Source organism: Chanodichthys erythropterus, chromosome 18 (genome assembly GCF_024489055.1).
Source record: "Chanodichthys erythropterus isolate Z2021 chromosome 18, ASM2448905v1, whole genome shotgun sequence".
NCBI classification, from domain to species: domain Eukaryota; kingdom Metazoa; phylum Chordata; class Actinopteri; order Cypriniformes; family Xenocyprididae; genus Chanodichthys; species Chanodichthys erythropterus.
The window spans coordinates 20,728,250-20,747,780 of NC_090238.1; the positions used below are offsets into that span (position 1 = coordinate 20,728,250).

The window sequence follows — 19,531 nt, forward strand, 5'->3', positions numbered from 1 at the left end:
GATTTTTAATCGTCTTTGACACAAAAAAGGGATTTTATATACACAGAATAGCTACAGGACCCTCCCTCCCACCTCAGGCAATGGTGTCGTTATCCACACACAAAACTCATCAATCAAAATGAAGTAAAACAATGTATTGGTCAGGATATTTTCTTCATTATGATCAATGGCGTTCGACATGACTGTCCTCGAGCTGTTGGAGGGGTGGGGAGGAAGGGTCCTTTTCTCTTCAGTTTATTTTCAAGTTTTCTCCTTTTTTTTTTATTTCACTGGTGTTGGTTGTTTTTTCTTTTTGTCCGGCATGTATTTGTGTGTGTGTGTGTGTGTGTGTGTGTGTGTGTGTGTGTGTGTGTGTGTGTGTGTGCAGAAGCCAAAAAGTGTTCAGACTTTTGTAATCTGTGCGTGCTGTTCCTCATCAAAAGGTTCGTTTTCCGGGTCGGAATCAGTGGTGTCTGAATACCGGTAGTGATCTGGTTCATTATCACTCACATCCGGAGTGACAGAAGTTGAAGTGCTCGCTTCTGAGTTTGAGGGCTCCTCCACTGTCTTGGTAAAGTACAACTTCACCTGAGAGAGAGGGGCAAAAGACAGGGTAAAATAAATAAGAGTCCTCTGGAGTACAATTCAACTTATTTTCTTTTTATGTACACTACCGTATAAAAGTTTGGGTCTGTAAGCATTTTTGATGATGTTGAAAGAAGTCGCATATGCTCATCAAGGCTGCATTTATTGGATCAAAAATACAGTCAATAATATTGTAAAAATGTTTACAATTTTTAAAAAAAACTTTCTATTTTAATATTTTAAAATGCATTTTATTCCTGTGATGGAATTTTCTGCAGCAATTTACTCTAAGAAACAACTTTTATTATAAAGGCTGAAAACAGTTGTGCTGCATAATATTTTTGTAGAAACATTTTTTTTTTTCAGGAGTCCACAGTATTTTAAAATAGTAATAACATTAAATTAGGGCTGCAACAACCAATCAATAATAATCGATAATGAAAATCACCGACAAAAGCTACGTTTACCCAAATAATCACCCAAATAATCCATTTGTAATCGGATTGAAAAACGTTCATGTAAACAACTTAATCGATCCGAATGAAATTTCGATCGGATTGGAAGGGGTGGTTTATTCCTTCTCTAATCGAATCCTACAGCAAAAAATGACCCTGTAAACGCTTGAATCCGACTACTTTCTCAATCGTATTCAGAAGTCTCTGGGACAAAAGCGCATTGCAATGTTGACACGCATTACGCAGTGCGCAAGTTCACGTTCACATCTTTAGTTGTAAAGATGTATGCCAACAGGCAGTGGCGTAGCTGTATCCCTTCATCATAATATTGGAAATCTTTCTGTTTTAAAACAAGAAGGGGAGCCAATGGATATCACACAAGAAGCAACGTACAAACTTTGCTTAAGAGTTATGCCTGTGAAAAAGTCTCAACCTCGGTCAGTATTCACTACAGAAATTGAAAATAAAAAGTGATGGAGCTGTCTGACGCTGCATTAACGGAGCATATTCTCTCAGAGACGAATTTCAACATGATATGCTGATAATGGTATATAACTGTCTTAATTTATTCCATTATTTCTCTAGTGGCAGTACATATAGGCTAGTGAAACAAATGAGAATAATAGTATTTCATGTTAAACAGGGTTTTTTTTTTTTTTTTTTTTTTTTAAGTCGGTGCATGAAGTAAAACGGAGCTTATTTTTAATTATAGCACTCTTAAAGGGTCATGAGATGTTAACACATATGTATAGGCTGGACATCATTGAAAACACTAAAGGTACTCATTAATGTTTTTCATAAGTGAAAAATAGTTATTTTTGCATTTTTCAGAGCGATTTCTGTCTTCCAGTTTGAAAAGCTGAGTCGGAGCAATGTCACAAAATCTGACGTAATCGTATACTTTCGGCCCAAGTATGGGCATGGCGAACATGCTGACGTAGACTGTTTCGAGTGATTCTCAACATATATTCATGACATAAAGCTCATTTAATTGAATCACTGCGCTGTAATACGCATAAGATTATAATTGCGGTATTATGCATGACTAAGTATCACTTCTCTCGCCTCAGTCTCGTCATTCAGAGACATACAGTATCGTTGGTGCTCGTTTCCTCAGTGCTACAACACAATGTCACAAAAGTGCGGCGTTTGAATACAAACACATGAAAAATACGATTGTTATGATATACATGTGGAGCGTGCATATGATCGGTTTCAGCGTGGAGCTCCGCGATGAGTTTAATAACACTAGCCACGTGGCACATAGCTCATACAGAATAAAGTATCCGTGTTTAAAGTTATTTCACACATTCTCTTGCACCAAACATTAACTAGCACGCTGTAGTTATGCACACATAATTAATTTGAAGAAGACTTGATGAAATATATGTGCAAACTGGACACTGATACAGTGGTGTAGCCTATCTGAACGTGACGACACGATTATTCTAATAGACAAAAAACTGATTTTGAGACTGCTGTGCTCGTGAATGTAATCAAAGTAGCCTATTAGCCCTATTAAATATTCTTTCACATTTCTCCCTTGTGCTTGGGAGTTTGTTGTCATTTTCTCCATGCTCATATTCATTATTCTGTATAATGAGTGTGTTCTATGTCTGCGCTTCATTGGTTGTTCTCTCCCCTCTTCTCCCCCTCTACACTCCCACTTTTCCAGAGCTTTACACGCCCATTTTAACAGACTTTTTTGAGCTTTGAGGTGTGAACGACCAGGGTAAAACAGGGGGGTTTCATGACCCTTTAATAATTTTAATTATAGGCCTATAATTCATTAATAAACCTAAAAAAAGGTAAAACATTTTCAAAGATAGCTAATAGCCTAAATTTTTATTATCCTCACAGCACGTATAATATTAATTTAATAATAAAAGAAGCTGAACCTAATAGCTATAATAGACTAGAAGAATGTAACAGGCCTACATTAATTGGAAATACCAAATCCTCTTAATATCGCCTAGATTTTATGCTTTTCACAATATCTCTGGCTATCGTCGATACATGATCATCGTGTGTTGACAACACGGGTAACAGCAAGTGTGATTGATACAACGTCACACACGCAGAGTGTGCGCGCAAAAGTTTTCATCGGAATGTATATAAAACACAAACATATATTTGAGTCATATTACAATGTTTAGAGTACATGTAAACAGATCTGCAAATCGGATTCAATTAATTCAGATTAATGAAAATCGGTGTATGTAAACGTAGCCAATGAATGTCATTATCGTTTAAACGCAAATGCCAACCATTCACAGAAAACTTTCACTAGTCACATCAAATTAGAGCACCGAATAAAGCATTTCTATTAGGGCTGGTACAATACATCGATTATCGATTTGTGGTACAATGAATCTGGAAAGATTCTGAAATTTTCTGAATGTATTGCAATTCTCTCTCAAAAAGATTGAGCTTAGTTTTTAATAGCAGATGGCACTACGTGCTTTAGAAACATATGTAATGTTACTCTGCTTGCTTCCAGTTCCTTTACACACACAAAGTTTGAAAAGGTTGAAGTGATTTGCAAGGGTGTTTGCATTAATCTCACGTTATAAAAGCATTCTGAGTCAAGGTGCAAATGTATTTAACCACTTACATGACTCAGCCGAATGCACTATAGTACTCTCCAGCAGCCTTCTTCGTGAGCATTTGAGTGTGTGGTTAAAAACCAGCCTAGAGCACAATCTGCTGATAAAACTAAGCTCAAAATCGATTCGAGAGGGAAAATATCAGGATTGAAATATCAGTTTACTGTGTCCAGAGTGAATGTGTGTGTTCCTCTTCCTATTTGTTAAAGGTGCCCTAGAATTAATTTAATTTATCTTGGCATAGTTAAATAAGAGTTCAGTGCATGGAAATGACAGAGTGAGTCTCAAACTCCATTGTTTCCTTCTTATATAAATCTCATTTGTTTAAGAGACCTCCGAAGAACAGGCAAATCTCAACATAATACCGACTGTTACGTAACAGTCGGGATCATTAATATGTATGACCCCAATATTTGCATATTCCAGCCCATGTTCAAGGCATTACACAAGGGCAAAACGTCTGGATGTGCACAGCAGAATCATCAGACTAGGTAAGCAACCAAGAATAGCAAAAATGGCAGATGGAGCGATAATAACTGACATGATTCATGATAACATTTTTAGTGATATTTGTAATTTGTCTTTCTAAATGTTTTGTTAGCATGTTGCTAATGTACTGTTAAATGTGGTTAAAGTTACCATCGTTTCTTACTGTATTCACGGAGACAAGAGTCGTCGCCATTTTCATTTTTAAACACTTGCAGTCTGTATAATTCATAAACAACTTCATTCTTTATAAATCTCTCCAACAGTGTAGCATTAGCCGTTAGCCACGGAACACCATCAAACTCATTCAGAATCAAATGTAAACATCCAAATAAATACCATACTTACGCGATTAGACATGCTGCATGACGAACACTTTGTAAAGATCCAGTTTGAGGGTTATATTAGCTGTGTGAACTTTGTTTATGCTGTTCAAGCGCGAGCTCCGGGGGCGGAGAGCACAAGAATTTAAAGGGGCCACACGCTGAATCGGCGTATTTAATGATGCCCCAAAATAGGCAGTTAAAAAAATTAATAATAAAAAAAAAATCTATGGGGTATTTTGAGCTGAAACTTCACAGACACATTCAGGGGACACCTTAGACTTATATTACATATTTTAAAAAGATGTTCTACGGCACCTTTAACACTGAGTTTGTGTCTTTATTTTACGTTATCTTTATCATCAACTTCATTTTTAATGTAGGAATTTAAACTGTCCTTTTTCTTTATAGCTCTTCTGCACATCTCTCTTTTGCATACAGCACAGATTATAGATAAGCCTATATTCACTCTTTGTTTTTATAGCAGTTGGCACATTTGTTGGAAGGACAGCATTGGGCAGGATGTGGAATAGTGTGTTTTGTCAAAATAAAAAAAAATGAAAAGTTAATCAAAGAAATAATAGGCTAACTAATCGATTATCAAAATAATCCTCAGTTGCAGCCCTACATTAAATAATGTCTTTACTGTTACTTTTGATCAATTTAATGAGTCCTTGCTGAATAAAAATTCTACTGACCCAAAACCTTTGAATGGTATGGTGTGTTTGTATGTATATATAATTTGCAGTCATCCATGATTCACTTAACAAAAGATAAAATACTGAGATAAAGAATAATATTTGGCCAGTCATGTGATCAACACCCTAAACCCAAGATGATAAATAACACATGACTGTAAGTGTACATCATTTTAAACAAAATTACTGAAGTTGCACGATTTAGTTGAAAACATTAAATCATATTTTGAATTGTGATTTAAACATTTTAAACCTCACACTGCTGCAGTCTCATATTGCGGCAATATTCAAGCAATCTTGTCTCCAATCTCCAAATTAAGTAAAGTTTTGCTGCCAGCAGAAAGAGTTATTAACTTTATTAGAATATTAGATATATGTCACAATGTTTTCACTTTCACACAATTTCGTTAAAATCTTAAAGCCTTTATTTTGGCAGAAACCTAAAGCAATACCTTTGAGTTTCAGTGTGAAATTGACAATATTTTAATATATTCCTTTTTTTGGAGGGACTCCGATTCCTGTATTTTGAGTTTTATAACTTTGCGTTCATATTGTATTTGGCCATAAAGCTAATTTGAGTGATCTACTGTTCAGCGTTGAACAGCGTTTCCTCACCTTGAAGTTGGGTGAGAAGTATCGGTTAGCTTTGTCCTTATTGGCCTTATCCAAGTCATTCTTCGTTAAGGTAAGAATCAAGTAGTCTTTATCTCCATCCGCAATTCCCGCTCGCTCTCCTCCCCTTTCTGCGCCCTTTTCTCTTTCAAGTCCGCCCGCTGCGTTTCCTCTCTCCTTCTCTCTCTCCCTCTCTGCCGGAGAGCTCTGGCTCTGAGAGGAGAGGCTGTCCACGTCGTTGACCACCGACCCATTCTCCACTTTCTCCCCAGCTTCTTCGGGACCCGGGATGAAGAACGTGTTTATCCAGAAATGGAACATTTTATCCTGCGCACGCACACAAGCACACAAGCAAAGGTTTACATTTGGGCATTGGATGGCCATAAATAGCAAGTGTTTACAAACACAAATACACATTCCAACAACTGCACTTATAAACACATTTATATAGAGCACAGAAACACAAACAAGCCCAGGACAGTAATGCTCTGTTGGGAGGGAAAAAAAGAAATTGAGGAAGAAAACATTCAGAACACACGTAAAAGCACGTAGTAGCTGCTGAAGCAGAGACCAAAGACAAACAATAGGAAAACCACAAACCACCAGAAGGCAACGTCTCTCTGCAGCCATGGTAACGAGGGCAAGATCCTGCGATATGATGTACCAACGAGATTATGGTTTTGAGAGGAGGTCACAGGTCATAGCTTACACAAGAACTTACCTTCTTCATCATCTTGCTCTGTTTGTGGAAGAATTCCACTTTGATGTCGCCACAAACCGGAAGAGGCTGAGGGAACTCAAAGATCATGTGCTTGTCTTCCCTCCGCGTGTGGGCAGGGTTTGACGTGTGGATCTTTACCTTCAACTGATACACAACGAACTGAGGGTCTGTTTGATAGAACAGAGAGATGGGGAGAGTGAGGAAGGGAAGAGCAAATGGTGGATACAATAAATGAAACGAATAAAAGGTTAAGAGAAATTAAAAGGCAAGAAAAAAACATTGTATTGAGGAAAAGAGGAAAAAAGAAAGGTGTTAATAATCAAGGAGCCCACACTGAGTGAAATAACTCCACCCCCAGCTCTGACATCATCAGTCAAGACATGTCAGTGATTAGGAACGGGGTTGATGCAAAGGGAGAGAATATGCATCCAAGAACAAACCCCACATAACCAGCCGCCCAACCCCTGCATGCACCCAGCACAGTCAGCATGTAACACAGGGAGGTTCTTCTTTCAATCAAGTACACTAGGTGTGCAGTATGACAGTATGTCCTATATACACTACCATTAAAAAAAAAGAAGAAAAAGTTTATTTATTTATTTATTTATTTATTTTTAGAAAGTATGCATTTAATTGATCAAATGTTTTGTTTTTTGTTTTTTTACTTTCTATTATTCAAAGATTCCAGAAAAAGTACATGTAGGGCTGGGCGGTATATTAATATATATTTTTTATAAACTATATAGAACAAAGCAATATGATTTATATGGATATAGCTACTTTAGTTTGATATTACAAGCGCATACTGTATGCATTTCCTTTATAATCATTAAAAAACTGTCCCTCATCTTAGTTCATCACGACCTCACAAAGTTCTGTTATAATAAACGAAACTGACTGCACAATGAATTTCATTTTTACATAATGTCTACACTGTATTTATTTTGTTATAATGAAAGGATTTTGCGAGCGTGGAGAACTCAAATTCCACTCGCCCATCAAAACACCAGAGTTTTTGTTTAGTGCTAACTTAAACACTTGATTGGCCATTGAGTTCAAGAAATCAAATGATATCTTTTATGATTGGCAGCATTACTCAATGATACAAAACATGTTGTAAATAGAAACCTTACACACCGGATTGCTTGCCAAACCAATATGCTAATATTATGGAGAAACCTGATCCTAGACCAGCAGTTATGGGCAGCTTTTCCCTCTAAAAACAATCAGAAGCAGCACAAACGTTTGTGAATTAAGGGATTTTTTTTTTCTGAAATTTGATGTTTATCATTCACTTTTGATGTAATACTTAAAAATGTGCATAAAAACAGGTTGATGGAAACATAGCTAATGCGTGTTCCTCTTACATTTAGGCCTAGTCTGTGCCATTTTTATTTTTTTTAATTTAGCAAATTTAACTTCTGCTTTAAAAAGGATTATTTTGGTTTTAAATTGTAAAGTTGTTGATACAATGTTAGTATGTAATTTGATTTTATCTTTTTTTGCATGTAATATATAGTACAGCCTACATGGTTACATTAACTATATTTGTTTTCATAGCCTTCAATTTGAACGTTGTTTGCATAAAAACATTAGGCATGACATTAGCAATCCATGCATGAAATAAAAGCATAAGAAAATAAGTAACATTTTGCTGTTTTATTCAGAATTGTTTAAGGCTGTGGCAAGCAGGGTGAGGCCGAGAGCCTCGGGTACGGAGCGAGGAGAGTGGCGCGAGAGCTAAACAGTCTCACAGAGGGGCGACGACAGTGCAAAACGAGGGAGGACCAGGCCTAGGACATTTATGTTGGTGTTTTGTGTTTATATGCATCCGTGAGGGGCTACCGCTTCACTTTTGATGTTTATTTTGTGATTAAAGTTATGTTTAACATTCTCTCCAGTTCCTGCCACCTCCTTCCCTGTGCCTTGAACATCATTACGTATAAGCCATACGTAAATCTGCATAAATATGGTAAATTCACATAATAATAATAATAATAATAATAATATTAAATTAATTAGTATCTTTAACACTTTTTATACTACAATAAATTTGATTCTTTAAAAGTATTTAATTCACCCGTAGTACTTAATTCTTTACTGTAATATATAAAATTACTCCTACATGATGCCAATTTTAGGTCATACCACTCACCTAATGCACAACAAATTTATTCAGAGTAACTTGATTAATTTATAATTCTATCATTATAGTTAAATTGCTATTGCTTTTGTTCTTGATGTAAAGAGTACATCTCTATGGGTTTTTAGAGAGGATCAAATATTTGACTTCTCTTTACTTTATGTTTCTAGGCTCCTGCCTGAAAGAGACTAGAGCAATAAAAGCTATACTGAACTGTACTGAATGCTGCACAGGGCAGGGCCTGTCTGGCATTTAAAGATGCTTCTCTTAATAGTAGTAGTGAAGTAATGCCGTTTTACCCCAGTGCCAGCTGCCTTTCTTGAAGCCCTGGGGATTCACCTCACTCCTGTTTTTAACAGTATTGTCCCCTTAGAGAGAGAGAAGGAAGTTAAAAAAAAAAAAAAAAACACACCACCATTAGCCTGACCAAGAGCTCAGCTGCACCACACTGGCCTTGTCAAAACAGCCATCTCTACACACACACACACACAGGTCTGGAACTCTGGAATCTACCTCTGAATCATGGGAGTTCTGAGACTGACTCTGCATTTTTAATTCCAATTTTTTAAAAACTGAAGAACTTCCCAAAAATAGCAGTAATGTAGGGTGCAGTTCGGGTTGGCGTTCAGCCTGGCTGTGGCGCACAAGTCCACGAACGTGAACAAAACATGAACTAGCACACTATGTATGAATAGGGGGAGGAGAGGACAGAGGGCACGATCTGTGATGTCATTATATGTGAGACTGTGGTGGGTGGCAGGAGCTGATATGTCGAAACAGAGTTCTCAGTGGAAATTTTTAAAGAAAAGAAAACAGGAACAGAGAAAGACAACATACCCATGAGTGTTAGAGTGTTAAAGACAGAGTCAATAGATGTGGTACAGGGTTAAAATGACAAACAGCAGCAGCTCCTTGTGAGTGCGACCACAACCCATGACAGCATAACCAACGTCAGTTACATCAAACTCTTTCAAAACATCTCAGCGTTCAAAAATGCTTAATTGCAACACCATTTCAAAAAGGTTAAAGGAGAGTAAGACTTACTGCATGTGCCACCACTGAACATGGGCAGAGTCTGGAAAACCATTTTATGGAAGAGGAGAGCAACGGGTTTATATTCCAGCTTGTTCTTCAGCAGGTAGCTGTAGTAATACACATACCTGCGCTGGCTGGGAATGGTCACCCCCTGAAAAAGAAAAAAAAAAGGCTCAGTAGGTCAACAGAAAAAACGTTTTTTTTTTTTATCTGTTAAAACCCGGAAATGAAAATTAGCTGTGATAACTCATCATCGACGCAACAGCAGTTCCAGAGTGAAAATAGAATGCAGAACTAAAGAGCATTGTACCTTTTTATCCCTGGTCCTGACTTCCCCATAAAAGTCCAGTGCCTCTTGTGCCTCTGAGAACTTCCTACGATGCAACAGGTAGGCGCATATCATGACCCCGGTGCGACCTTTGCCTGCCTTGCAGTGGATGGCCGCCACGTGGTTCTCGTCCTCAGAGAGCCACTGGTCGAGATCCTCGCAGAAGGGCTTAATTAACTCCAACTGTGGCGGGTTGTGGTCCTCGAAGGGATATTGTGCCACTGAAGACACAAAAAGATTTCAGATTCCAGAATCACATTTATAGTCCTTCAGAAGAGGACAGGAATGAAAATGCTGGGTTAAAATCACAAACTTCACACAAGAAGTGCAAAAACGTGTCAGTAATAGAGGTGTCGCAGTATCTCAGTATTGATATCATGTTAATAATAAACATGAGATAATATGGTAAATCCAGGGCCAGTAACTATCTGGTTGACACTCAAACACAGTAGTAGACCAGCGTATTGCTACTACTGCAGCACAAAATCATGTTGGAGGAGATGAAAGGCAGAAGCAAGGAAAAAAAAATCTCAACTAATGCTATAAACTATACAGGGAGTCATTTGGTACTACATTACTATAATATTGAAAGCTAAAATGAACTGTTTTGTACAGTTAAAGGGATAGTTCACCCAAAAATGAAAATTCTGTCATTTATTACTTACCCTCATGCTGTTCCACACCCGTAAGACCTTCGTTCATCTTCAGAACACAAATTAAGATATTTTAGTTGAAATCCGATGGCTCCATGAGGCCTTCATAGGGAGCAATGACACTTCCTCTGTCAAGATCCATAAAGGTACTAAAAACATATTTAAATCGGTTCATGTGAGTACAGTGGCTCAATATTAATATTATAAAGGGCATGAGAATATTTTTGGTGCACCAATAAAAATAAAAATAAAAATAATGACTTATTGAGTGATGGCCGATTTCAAAACAATGCTTCAGGAAGCATCAGATCATTAATGAATCCATGTGTCGAATCCGCAGATCGGAGCACCAAAGTCACGTGATTTCAGCCATTGGCAGTTTGACACGCTATCCGAATCATGATTTGATATACTGATTAATTTGTGCTCCGATGCTTCCTGAAGCAGTGTTTTGAAATTGGCCATCACTAAATAAGTCATTATTTTGTTTGTTTTTTGGCGCACCAAAAATATTCTTGTCGCTTTATAATATTAATATTGAACCACTGTACTCACATGAACCGATTTAAATATGTTTTTAGTACCTTTATGGATCTTGAGAGAGGAAGTGTCATTGCTCCCTATTAAGGCCTCACGGAGCCATCGGATTTCAACTAAAATGTCTTAATTTGTGTTCCATAGTTTAATGAAAGTCTTACAGGTGTGGAACGACATGAGGGTAAGTAATAAATGACAGAATTTTCATTTTTGGGTGAACTAACCCTTTAAATTACACAAAGAACGTTTTTATAATAATAAAGTTATAATACTAACTTTATAATTAGATAATTATGTTTTTACTACAAATCATTTTTTGAAATATAAAAATTTAAATAGTGGCTGTGATAAAAACAAAACAAAAAAAATTTCTAGCTGACTAATGACTTTATGGTCACATGATTATTGATTTCAGAATTTATATCAATTCATAAAAATGAGAATCGATTCAAATCAAATCAATATTTTTTTTTACCCAGTCCTATAAAACAGACATCAAAAGAGTTGCTTTCTGTTTAAAACAAACAGAAGAATAGCTAATGAAATTCAATACATTTATAATGATAATAAAAATGCAAACTCATTTTCAATATTTCAGGTTTCAAAAACACATGACACCAAGTGTTGGCTTGCTTGTCACAGGTCACTGCATGTGATCAGCACAGCCCACAAAACTATCATTACTAGCAACCAAAGCTGCCTGATGACTTCCTAATGACTGATTTGGTATGAGCAATGAGTCATTTAAAAATGTTACAAAATAACAGAACTGAAAAAGAAAAAAAAAAGTGGCATTTTGGGGTTATGGAAACTACAGTTACCATGATAAACACACAAATACCAACATGAACTGTTGGAAATATGGAAATATCATACCTGTATGCAAATTCTTCCCAGCCAACACACAACATACCAGTTACATAATTTATTGGTACTTTTTGGTAATTTCATGACTTACTAATTGACAATATTACAACGTTGCATTGTAATTTCTTTTGCTCTTTGTTTATAATGAAGTGATATACAGCACACGCTGCCACATTTGCACGTGCAATTGAAGAGTGTGTGCTATAATCACAGTACTGACAGGACAGGAAGGTTTGTTTTTCTTAGGTGAGAAGCAACAAGTTACAAAAACAACGTTAGAATAATGACACTGACAACATTTCATTTGACAGCAGATACTGAATCAGGACAACACGTTTTTCTCAGGCACTCTTTACTTAAACTGCATCTCTGACAGAAGTGTCAACAGCTTTCACGCATATCTTTCAAAATAAACGTCTTGCATCAGAAGAAAACAAAACAAAACACAGAATTACGTTTGTTGTCGTTTCTTTGACTGCAGACTCTGCGACCCACTTTTGGGTCATGACCCATCAGTTGAGAAACATTGGTTTAGATGTTATCATGTGCTGCCCCTCATCTCTTTCTGAAGTTCTGTATCATAATCAAATCTGTGGCTGTCATATATGACTATGACGAAAGCTGTGTAGCGTATTCTAGCCTTAAAATCAAACTCAATCACTTCCATTTGTCTTCTATTTACGTATAGTAAAAAGAGGTATTATGGGCAAGTACTGTCAACACATTTCACACACACACACACACACACACACACACACACACACACACACACACACACACACACACACACACACACACACACACACAAAATCACTTAAAACTTTAATATTGTGAAATGGAAGTAGATGTACTCACCCCTACAGTTGAATTTGGATGCGTCGTAGTGTCGTTCAGCACATCTGGTAAGAAAAGCACAAAAGTTTACTCAATTTCTTTACAATAAACACTTATCCTTAACTTCTTCAAATATAACTAAATACTTACAGGTTATAAATTTTATAATGGTTCTTATGCTTCGAGTCAAGAAATCTGGAAGGAAAAACATCACCATATGAGAAAGACTGAAAGTCACTTTTTTTTTTCCAAAAAGCAATCAGATAAAACAATTTAGGAGGTTAGATAGTGTTTAATTCTAACTTATAAAAACACTTGATTAGTCAAATATACAGTAAGACAAAAGAAAAAAAAGTTTCAAATTATGTCTCCAATTAGACTTACCTAACAACATCATCGATGTTATTGCGATAGACTCCCTCCAACCTCTCAGCGGGAAAGCCCATAGCAATAATGTTGGGATATATATCTGATATGCGTGTTAAGAAAAATAAGGACATACAGACTGCACAACACTTCATAAGTCTGAAGTTCAACTCACTCACAAAGAATAATTCATCCACAAGCGACCACAAGCAAAACAACATGAACATTAAAAATGTCAATACATACATGCAGTAACATAAATAAACAATAGTATTGCTTATTTGGACAGATTCCCCAGAGTGTCATTACATGTCTGGTAAAACTGCTGTAAATCAGCAATGTTCCCATGGCCTGTACCTTACCAAAGACTTCAAAACCAACAAGGAGAAAACAAAAGCAAAACCTGTGATACAAAAGCTCAGCTGTCTGTATAATGTAAATGTCACTCTCACCATCATTAGAAGTTGACCTTTTAGCAAAGCGTCAGACTGTAGGCGCAGGAGTGTCTACTCTTTCCACCTACACAAAACAGGTCAAACAGTTTCACAACCCTGACCTAGACCAACCAGGTCAAAGGTGAACAAGCAGCCACTGCACTCAAATTAGGGCTGCACAATTAATCAAATTTCTGATCGTGATTACAATTCCACAAAAAAATGTCCACTTACATTATTCTTCATGCTTAAGATGAGTTTTTTATTATTACAGGTTATCTTAAGGGTTTTTTCCATTGTTTTAATTTTAGTATAACAATCTAATACCATGCATATTTTTACTTTTATTTGAGGCTTAATGCTGTAGAAAAGCAATAAAAGTTTTACAGGAAGAGTGTTTCCAGCTTGTTTATTTTTATATAAAAATATGGCATGCAGACACTTCAAACAATGGTATAAAGCTATTCAAAACACCATTTAAAGGTGCCCTAGAATTAAATATTGAATTTATATTGGCATAGTTAAATAACAAGAGTTCAGTACATGGAAAAGACATACACTGAGTTTCAAACTCCATTGTTTCCGCCTCCTTATACAAATCTCATTTGTTTAAAGACCGGGCGAATCTCAACATAACACTGACTGTTACGTAACAGTCCGGATCATTAATATGTACGCCCCCAATATTTGCATATGCCAGCTCATGTTCTAGCCATTAAACAAGGGCAGAACGTCTGGATCTGTGCACAGCTGAATCATCAGACCAGGTAAGCAAGCAAGAATAGCGAAAAATGGCAGTTGGAGCAATAATAACTGACATGATCCATGATAACATGATATTTTTAGTCATATTTGTAAATTGTCTTTCTAAATGTTTCGTTAGCATGTTGCTAATGTACTGTTAAATGTGGTTAAAGTTACCAGCGTTTCTTACTGTATTCACGGAGACAAGAGTCGTCACTATTTTCATTATTAAACACTTGCAGTCTGTATAATTCATAAACACAACTTCATTCTTTATAAATCTCTCTAAAGTGTAGCATTAGCCGTTAGCCACAGAGCATAGCCTCAAACTCATTCAGAATCAAATGTAAAAATTCAAATACAATACTTGCGCGATTAGACATGTTGCATGACAAACACTTTGTAAAGATCCATTTTGAGGGTTATATTAGGTTGTGTGAACTGTGTTTCAAATCAAATCATCAAATCAAATTTATTTATATAGCGCTTTTACAATTGGTAATTGTTTCAAAGCAGCTTTACATATTAGAAGCACAGAAAAAAAAAGGGAAGTGGTTAAAACTGTACAAACAAGCGTGGTAATATGTAACATATACAAGATGGTGCTACATTAAGCCAATGTCGGCTGACTTCCAGGGGTGGAAAAAAACGTGTGTTTTGCTGTTTTGGGGTGTTTATGCTGTTTAAGGCAAGCGTGAGCTCCAGGGTGGGGGAGCACGAGATTTAAAGGGGCCGCAACCTATATATCGGTGCATAGTTAATGATGCCCCAAAACAGGCAGTTAAAAAAATGAATTAAAAAAAAAAAAAATCTATGGGGTAATTTTGAGCTGAAACTTCACAGGCACATTCAGGGGACACCTTAGACTTGTATTACATTTTTTAAAAAGACGTTCTAGGGCACCTTTAATGTCAATTGTGATAATCGGAATTAATAACCGCAAATACAATTTCAAGGGGATAATCGACAACTATGATTTTTGTCAATCATGCAGCCCTAGCTCAAATGCAAGTCGATACTTAATCACGCAGCTCTTTTTTGTTTGTTGTGTTTTTGGACACGACAAGACAATGCAGTCTCCTTACAGGGCTTCGTTCATGTCCATTCTTTCGTTTCTCACTTCCCTTGCTCACTGTGCATCTGCAGGCATTTTTACTTGTGCTCTCGCTCCCATGATGTGTGCAGACTCCGGGGGAGGTTCACACCTCAACACGGTTGAGAAATAGGGAGAGAAGCAGGGCTTCTCGGTTCTGCTTGTTTCCTGTCGTACACTGTCAGAATAGAAAGCCAAAAGCTTTATAATTGGATGAGTCATGCTTATTTTTAGCCCAATTCCTTTAAAACGGTTAGCGACTCATATATCATAACTAATGTTAAATAAATCTAAAGCACTAAAATAGCTAATGTTCACAACCAACACAGACAGGACAAATCATAATAGACCCGAAAAAAGAGAGAAAGGTGGCTGAATTTGCACTGCATTGTACTGAATGTGTACGTGGAAGGGAAAATGTCATGTTTTTAAGGTAATCGCACTTAAGAATAAGACAGATGGCGAATACAAGGACTCTCAAAGCAAAGTTGTGAGAATTTACGCCCCTCTGAAAACAAAACCAGTAATCAAACTTCTTGCAAACAACCTGATTCTGTCAAATCAGTAACTACAGCAGATGCCCATGTTTCACAAGCCTTGACAACACTTCTGAAAAAATGCGGAATTCACAGCTTCATGTCACTGGGCAAAATGATGCACTGATTATTATTTTAATTTTATGCCCAATGACCAATCAATAGCTGACATGTATCTAATGTATACCATCAATCATTTCAAATGCAAAAAAATAAACATTTAAATATCCAATATCAACCAATGCAATACACACACAAATATACATATTTATGAAAAGTAAAGATGGAACATCACTGTGAATGAAACATCCATCAAGGCATGTTCATCACATGTAAGTAATGCGTAGCAGACCACAGACAGAAGAACAAGGCATCTGCATCGCATCCTTCTCCCTCATCAGCTGCTAAGCAATATCTCAATGTCAGCCAAGTACAGTCACACCGATATAACTAGTGGTTTTGACATGTAAACCATTTACACCCAGAATACTAAAACACCATCCCCACCCTTTCTGAACATAGCAGCATGCAAGAATTCTGACACGACACTTCAACCACACACAGATGAAAAAAAGAAATCTCTGAAAGCAAAGTCAAAAGAAGTGACGCTGTGACTTTTTAAATCAGCAATTTAGAACACAAATTTAACGTCTCTGATGAGCAGACTAATGCGTTAAACTCTGCAGCTCAGACAGCTTGTATGACATTTGACCTTTCCCAGCATGCTCAGTACTCCAGTGGTGTAGCTTTTCAGAATCAGAGGTGAGATTTACTGCAGTAATGAAAAGCCTATGCTGGACAACCAAGACCATCACATAGTTTAATAATGACAAGCTGGAATTCTTGATAGTTATATTTCAACCTCATTTATGGATCTGATAGATAGGCGACTCTTATACTTAAAATCTTGTTCCATTCTAAAACGACAGAAGACCATTTACTGTCAAACACCTGACCTGCCACACTTCCTCAAATCTACAAGACTTAGCGGCAGTTAACTCCAACCGCTTTCTGCACAAAAACTGCACGAGAACAATCACATCTGCTTCTCTGTGCAAATCGTGAAAGTTAGGACCTCACACTTTAATTCTCCTGCACCAAAGGTGCTTGCACACAGGGGCCAAATTGGTCAAACAAAAGGCTGCCTGATATCAACCAGATGAAAATGAGGAAGAGGTCTAAATGCTGAAAGCAAATGGAGATCTGTCATAATTCTTTTAACAGCCATGATGAGTTCACAACCAAAAGGGAATTTCCACCTTCTGTTTTATTGTCCATATAAATGCATTGGAAAATAAAATATTGCTTCCATTTTGTTGTGGATTGATAAAAGATAAACATTTAGGCCAAGCTGATTAATCAGGTAGATATCTGGACATTGAGACTCAGTTCAGTTTTATCAGTTCCTTATAGAACTGATAGCTTTGTCAATTTTAAGTGCTCTCTAATCATGGGTTTTTTAATGGCCGATATCGGTCAACCACTAAATAATAAATAAAATGTTTTAGTCATCAGAATTATGATTGTCATTTATCATCGCCCACAGCATTTGGACTTAATGACGAAGCGTGTTCCATTGCCGACTTGAACAAATGATTGAGTAATTACCTTTTTGAAAGGCTAAAGATGTGACATTTTCTTGTAAAATGAACCAAGTCGGGCCTTCCATGGAGTCCCGGGTAACCAAACTTCTCTCCACAAGTGTGTTTGGAAATCAACTGATTCAAATATGGCCAAGAATAACAAGGTTAGAACACCCTCCACACTGCATTATGTTCACTGAATAGACCTTTCATGTCTTTACATGATCAATAGTACTGTCATTAGCCAGTAGAAGAAATCACAGATTTGTCAATACACACTGATTTGTGCAATCTCTACAGCAAACTGTTGTCATTGTTGTGCCAAGCACATATAGGACCTGTCAAATAGCAAAACACACTACTATTCAACAAAATAATAGAGCATCCTATACTGTATGTAATATTGGCAATCTGGAAAGAGACTGTCTGCCATCACAGCCATGTAGCTGTCAAAGAAGAGATCTGATCATGGGTATCCTACAAGAGAGGTTAAAACAATACAAGAGCGTCATGATCAAGCCTTTTTAAAAGGATTTGTCTAACATATAAGACATTAAACAAAGAAATACATTAAAAAGAAGCTATACTAATAAATCATTCTCACTAAAACTTGACGTTCACAAGATACCACACACACCACAAAATGTAAATAATAACACAAAAAGTAGTTTAGACAGTAAATATGATTAAGGATACAAGTAAGGTCCAAATCGAAGCCATCCTCCTGGTACCTCCTCTTATTCCGACTGACTATTTCTTTAATTTTTGCAGTCATTGCCATGACAGCAGTTCAAAACACTTCAGTTTTATTCCGGTTTATTGTTAGAAAGGGGGTTATATTTGTTCGGGATGGTTCTGTGCCTCTCTCACCCTTGACTGTGTATGTGTGCGCGCGGGCTGGCTCGGTGGGTCTCTCGCAGACGGGCCTCTATCCGCTCCGGCGCAGCAGGCCCGACTCTCCCGGTCCTGATCGCTCAGTCCTCCGAGCTGCTGAAAAGGTCCTCCGATCCCGCGGCCCGGTCAAGCCGGAACGCATCCGATATAATGACAACAACAATAAAACAGAAGTCTGTGTGTCCGGCGCGCGCGCCGTGATCAGGTCCAGAGAGAGGAGCGAATCCTCTCCATCTCCGCGCGAAGAAAACACACTTGCGAGCCTTCCCCGACTAGCATCGCCCGCTAGCCACCACAGCTAAACCCCCCCCTCCCCAAAACCCTCCTAACGAATGATCATCGTCGTCGCTGGATGGCCAAGTTGGTTCCGTGAAAAATGACAATTGACAGTCTCCACCTGAACTGTGTGTTAGATATGCGACGGTAGCCGTTGTAGAAGCGTGAAGATGTGCGGTTTATCGGCGGGACTCATCTCTCCTCAGGGTGCTCCGCAGCTCCGCTCTCAAACTGCCATCATGGCTTCCCACGGAGGAAAAAAGAACGTAGACCCGGCACGTTTAACCAGAGAAAAAAACATATCCTACCGCCAACGGCAGAACTAGTGCGCGGACGCGTGCCGTTTAGTGTTTTATTAAAGTCGCTTGCAAAAATATCAGCCAAGGAAAAAAATAAACATGTACCACACGCTGTGTGGAAGGAAAATAAGGTGATTTCCAAAACGCGATAGTAATAGAGCGACGTTCACTTTGAAGGGCGGAAAGATATGAATGTGAGGATGTATGCAGTGCTTCTCCCTGTCAGAACGGTCACGTGCACGCACGGTGTCGGCACATTGTTTCGTTCCTTGCAGAGCGCTGGTCTCACCCCCACATACATCCAATAGTGTGAGTAACCTATATTTTCGTGGATGATTTTTACAGCGGAGTCTGTGGGGGTTGAGGGCCTCTGAAAGTACTCCAGGGGCCCCATGGAGAAGATTTACATGACTTTTCCTGGTCTAGAAGTCACACTTTTAAAAT

General features: G+C 37.6%; 1 protein-coding gene across 2 annotated transcripts; it reads right to left on the reverse strand.

Annotated features, from left to right (window-relative positions):
- Positions 1–302: 302 nt before the first annotated feature.
- On the reverse strand, positions 303–19,049 carry ptena (phosphatase and tensin homolog A). 2 transcript variants are annotated; one of them, XM_067366640.1, is made up of 10 exons: positions 18,315–19,048; positions 13,247–13,331; positions 13,013–13,057; positions 12,884–12,927; positions 9,954–10,192; positions 9,653–9,794; positions 8,908–8,976; positions 6,466–6,632; positions 5,748–6,071; positions 303–567 (listed from the first exon to the last, which is right to left on the reverse strand). In XM_067366640.1, the coding sequence occupies exons 1-10, from the start codon at positions 18,397–18,399 to the stop codon at positions 382–384; spliced, it is 1,386 nt and encodes a 461-aa protein (XP_067222741.1). In that variant the 5' UTR covers positions 18,400–19,048; the 3' UTR covers positions 303–381. The 2 variants fall into 2 exon arrangements, with proteins under 2 accessions (XP_067222741.1, XP_067222744.1); XM_067366643.1 differs by lacking the exon at positions 8,908–8,976 and having other exon boundaries at positions 18,315–19,049.
- Between the last annotated feature and the right edge of the window lie 482 nt (positions 19,050–19,531).

What these genes read in the sequence shown, in the direction of transcription:
- ptena (XM_067366640.1), bottom strand. Translation starts at nt 18,399, where the DNA reads ATGGCAATGACTGCAAAAATTAAAGAAATAGTCAGTCGGAATAAGAGG. An exon ending in AACATCGATGATGTTGTTAG is followed by an intron (nt 13,058 to 13,246) that starts GTAAGTCTAATT and finishes TTTTCCTTCCAG; the next exon opens with ATTTCTTGACTCGAAGCATA. An exon ending in ATCCAAATTCAACTGTAGGG is followed by an intron (nt 10,193 to 12,883) that starts GTGAGTACATCT and finishes TTGTGTCTTCAG; the next exon opens with TGGCACAATATCCCTTCGAG.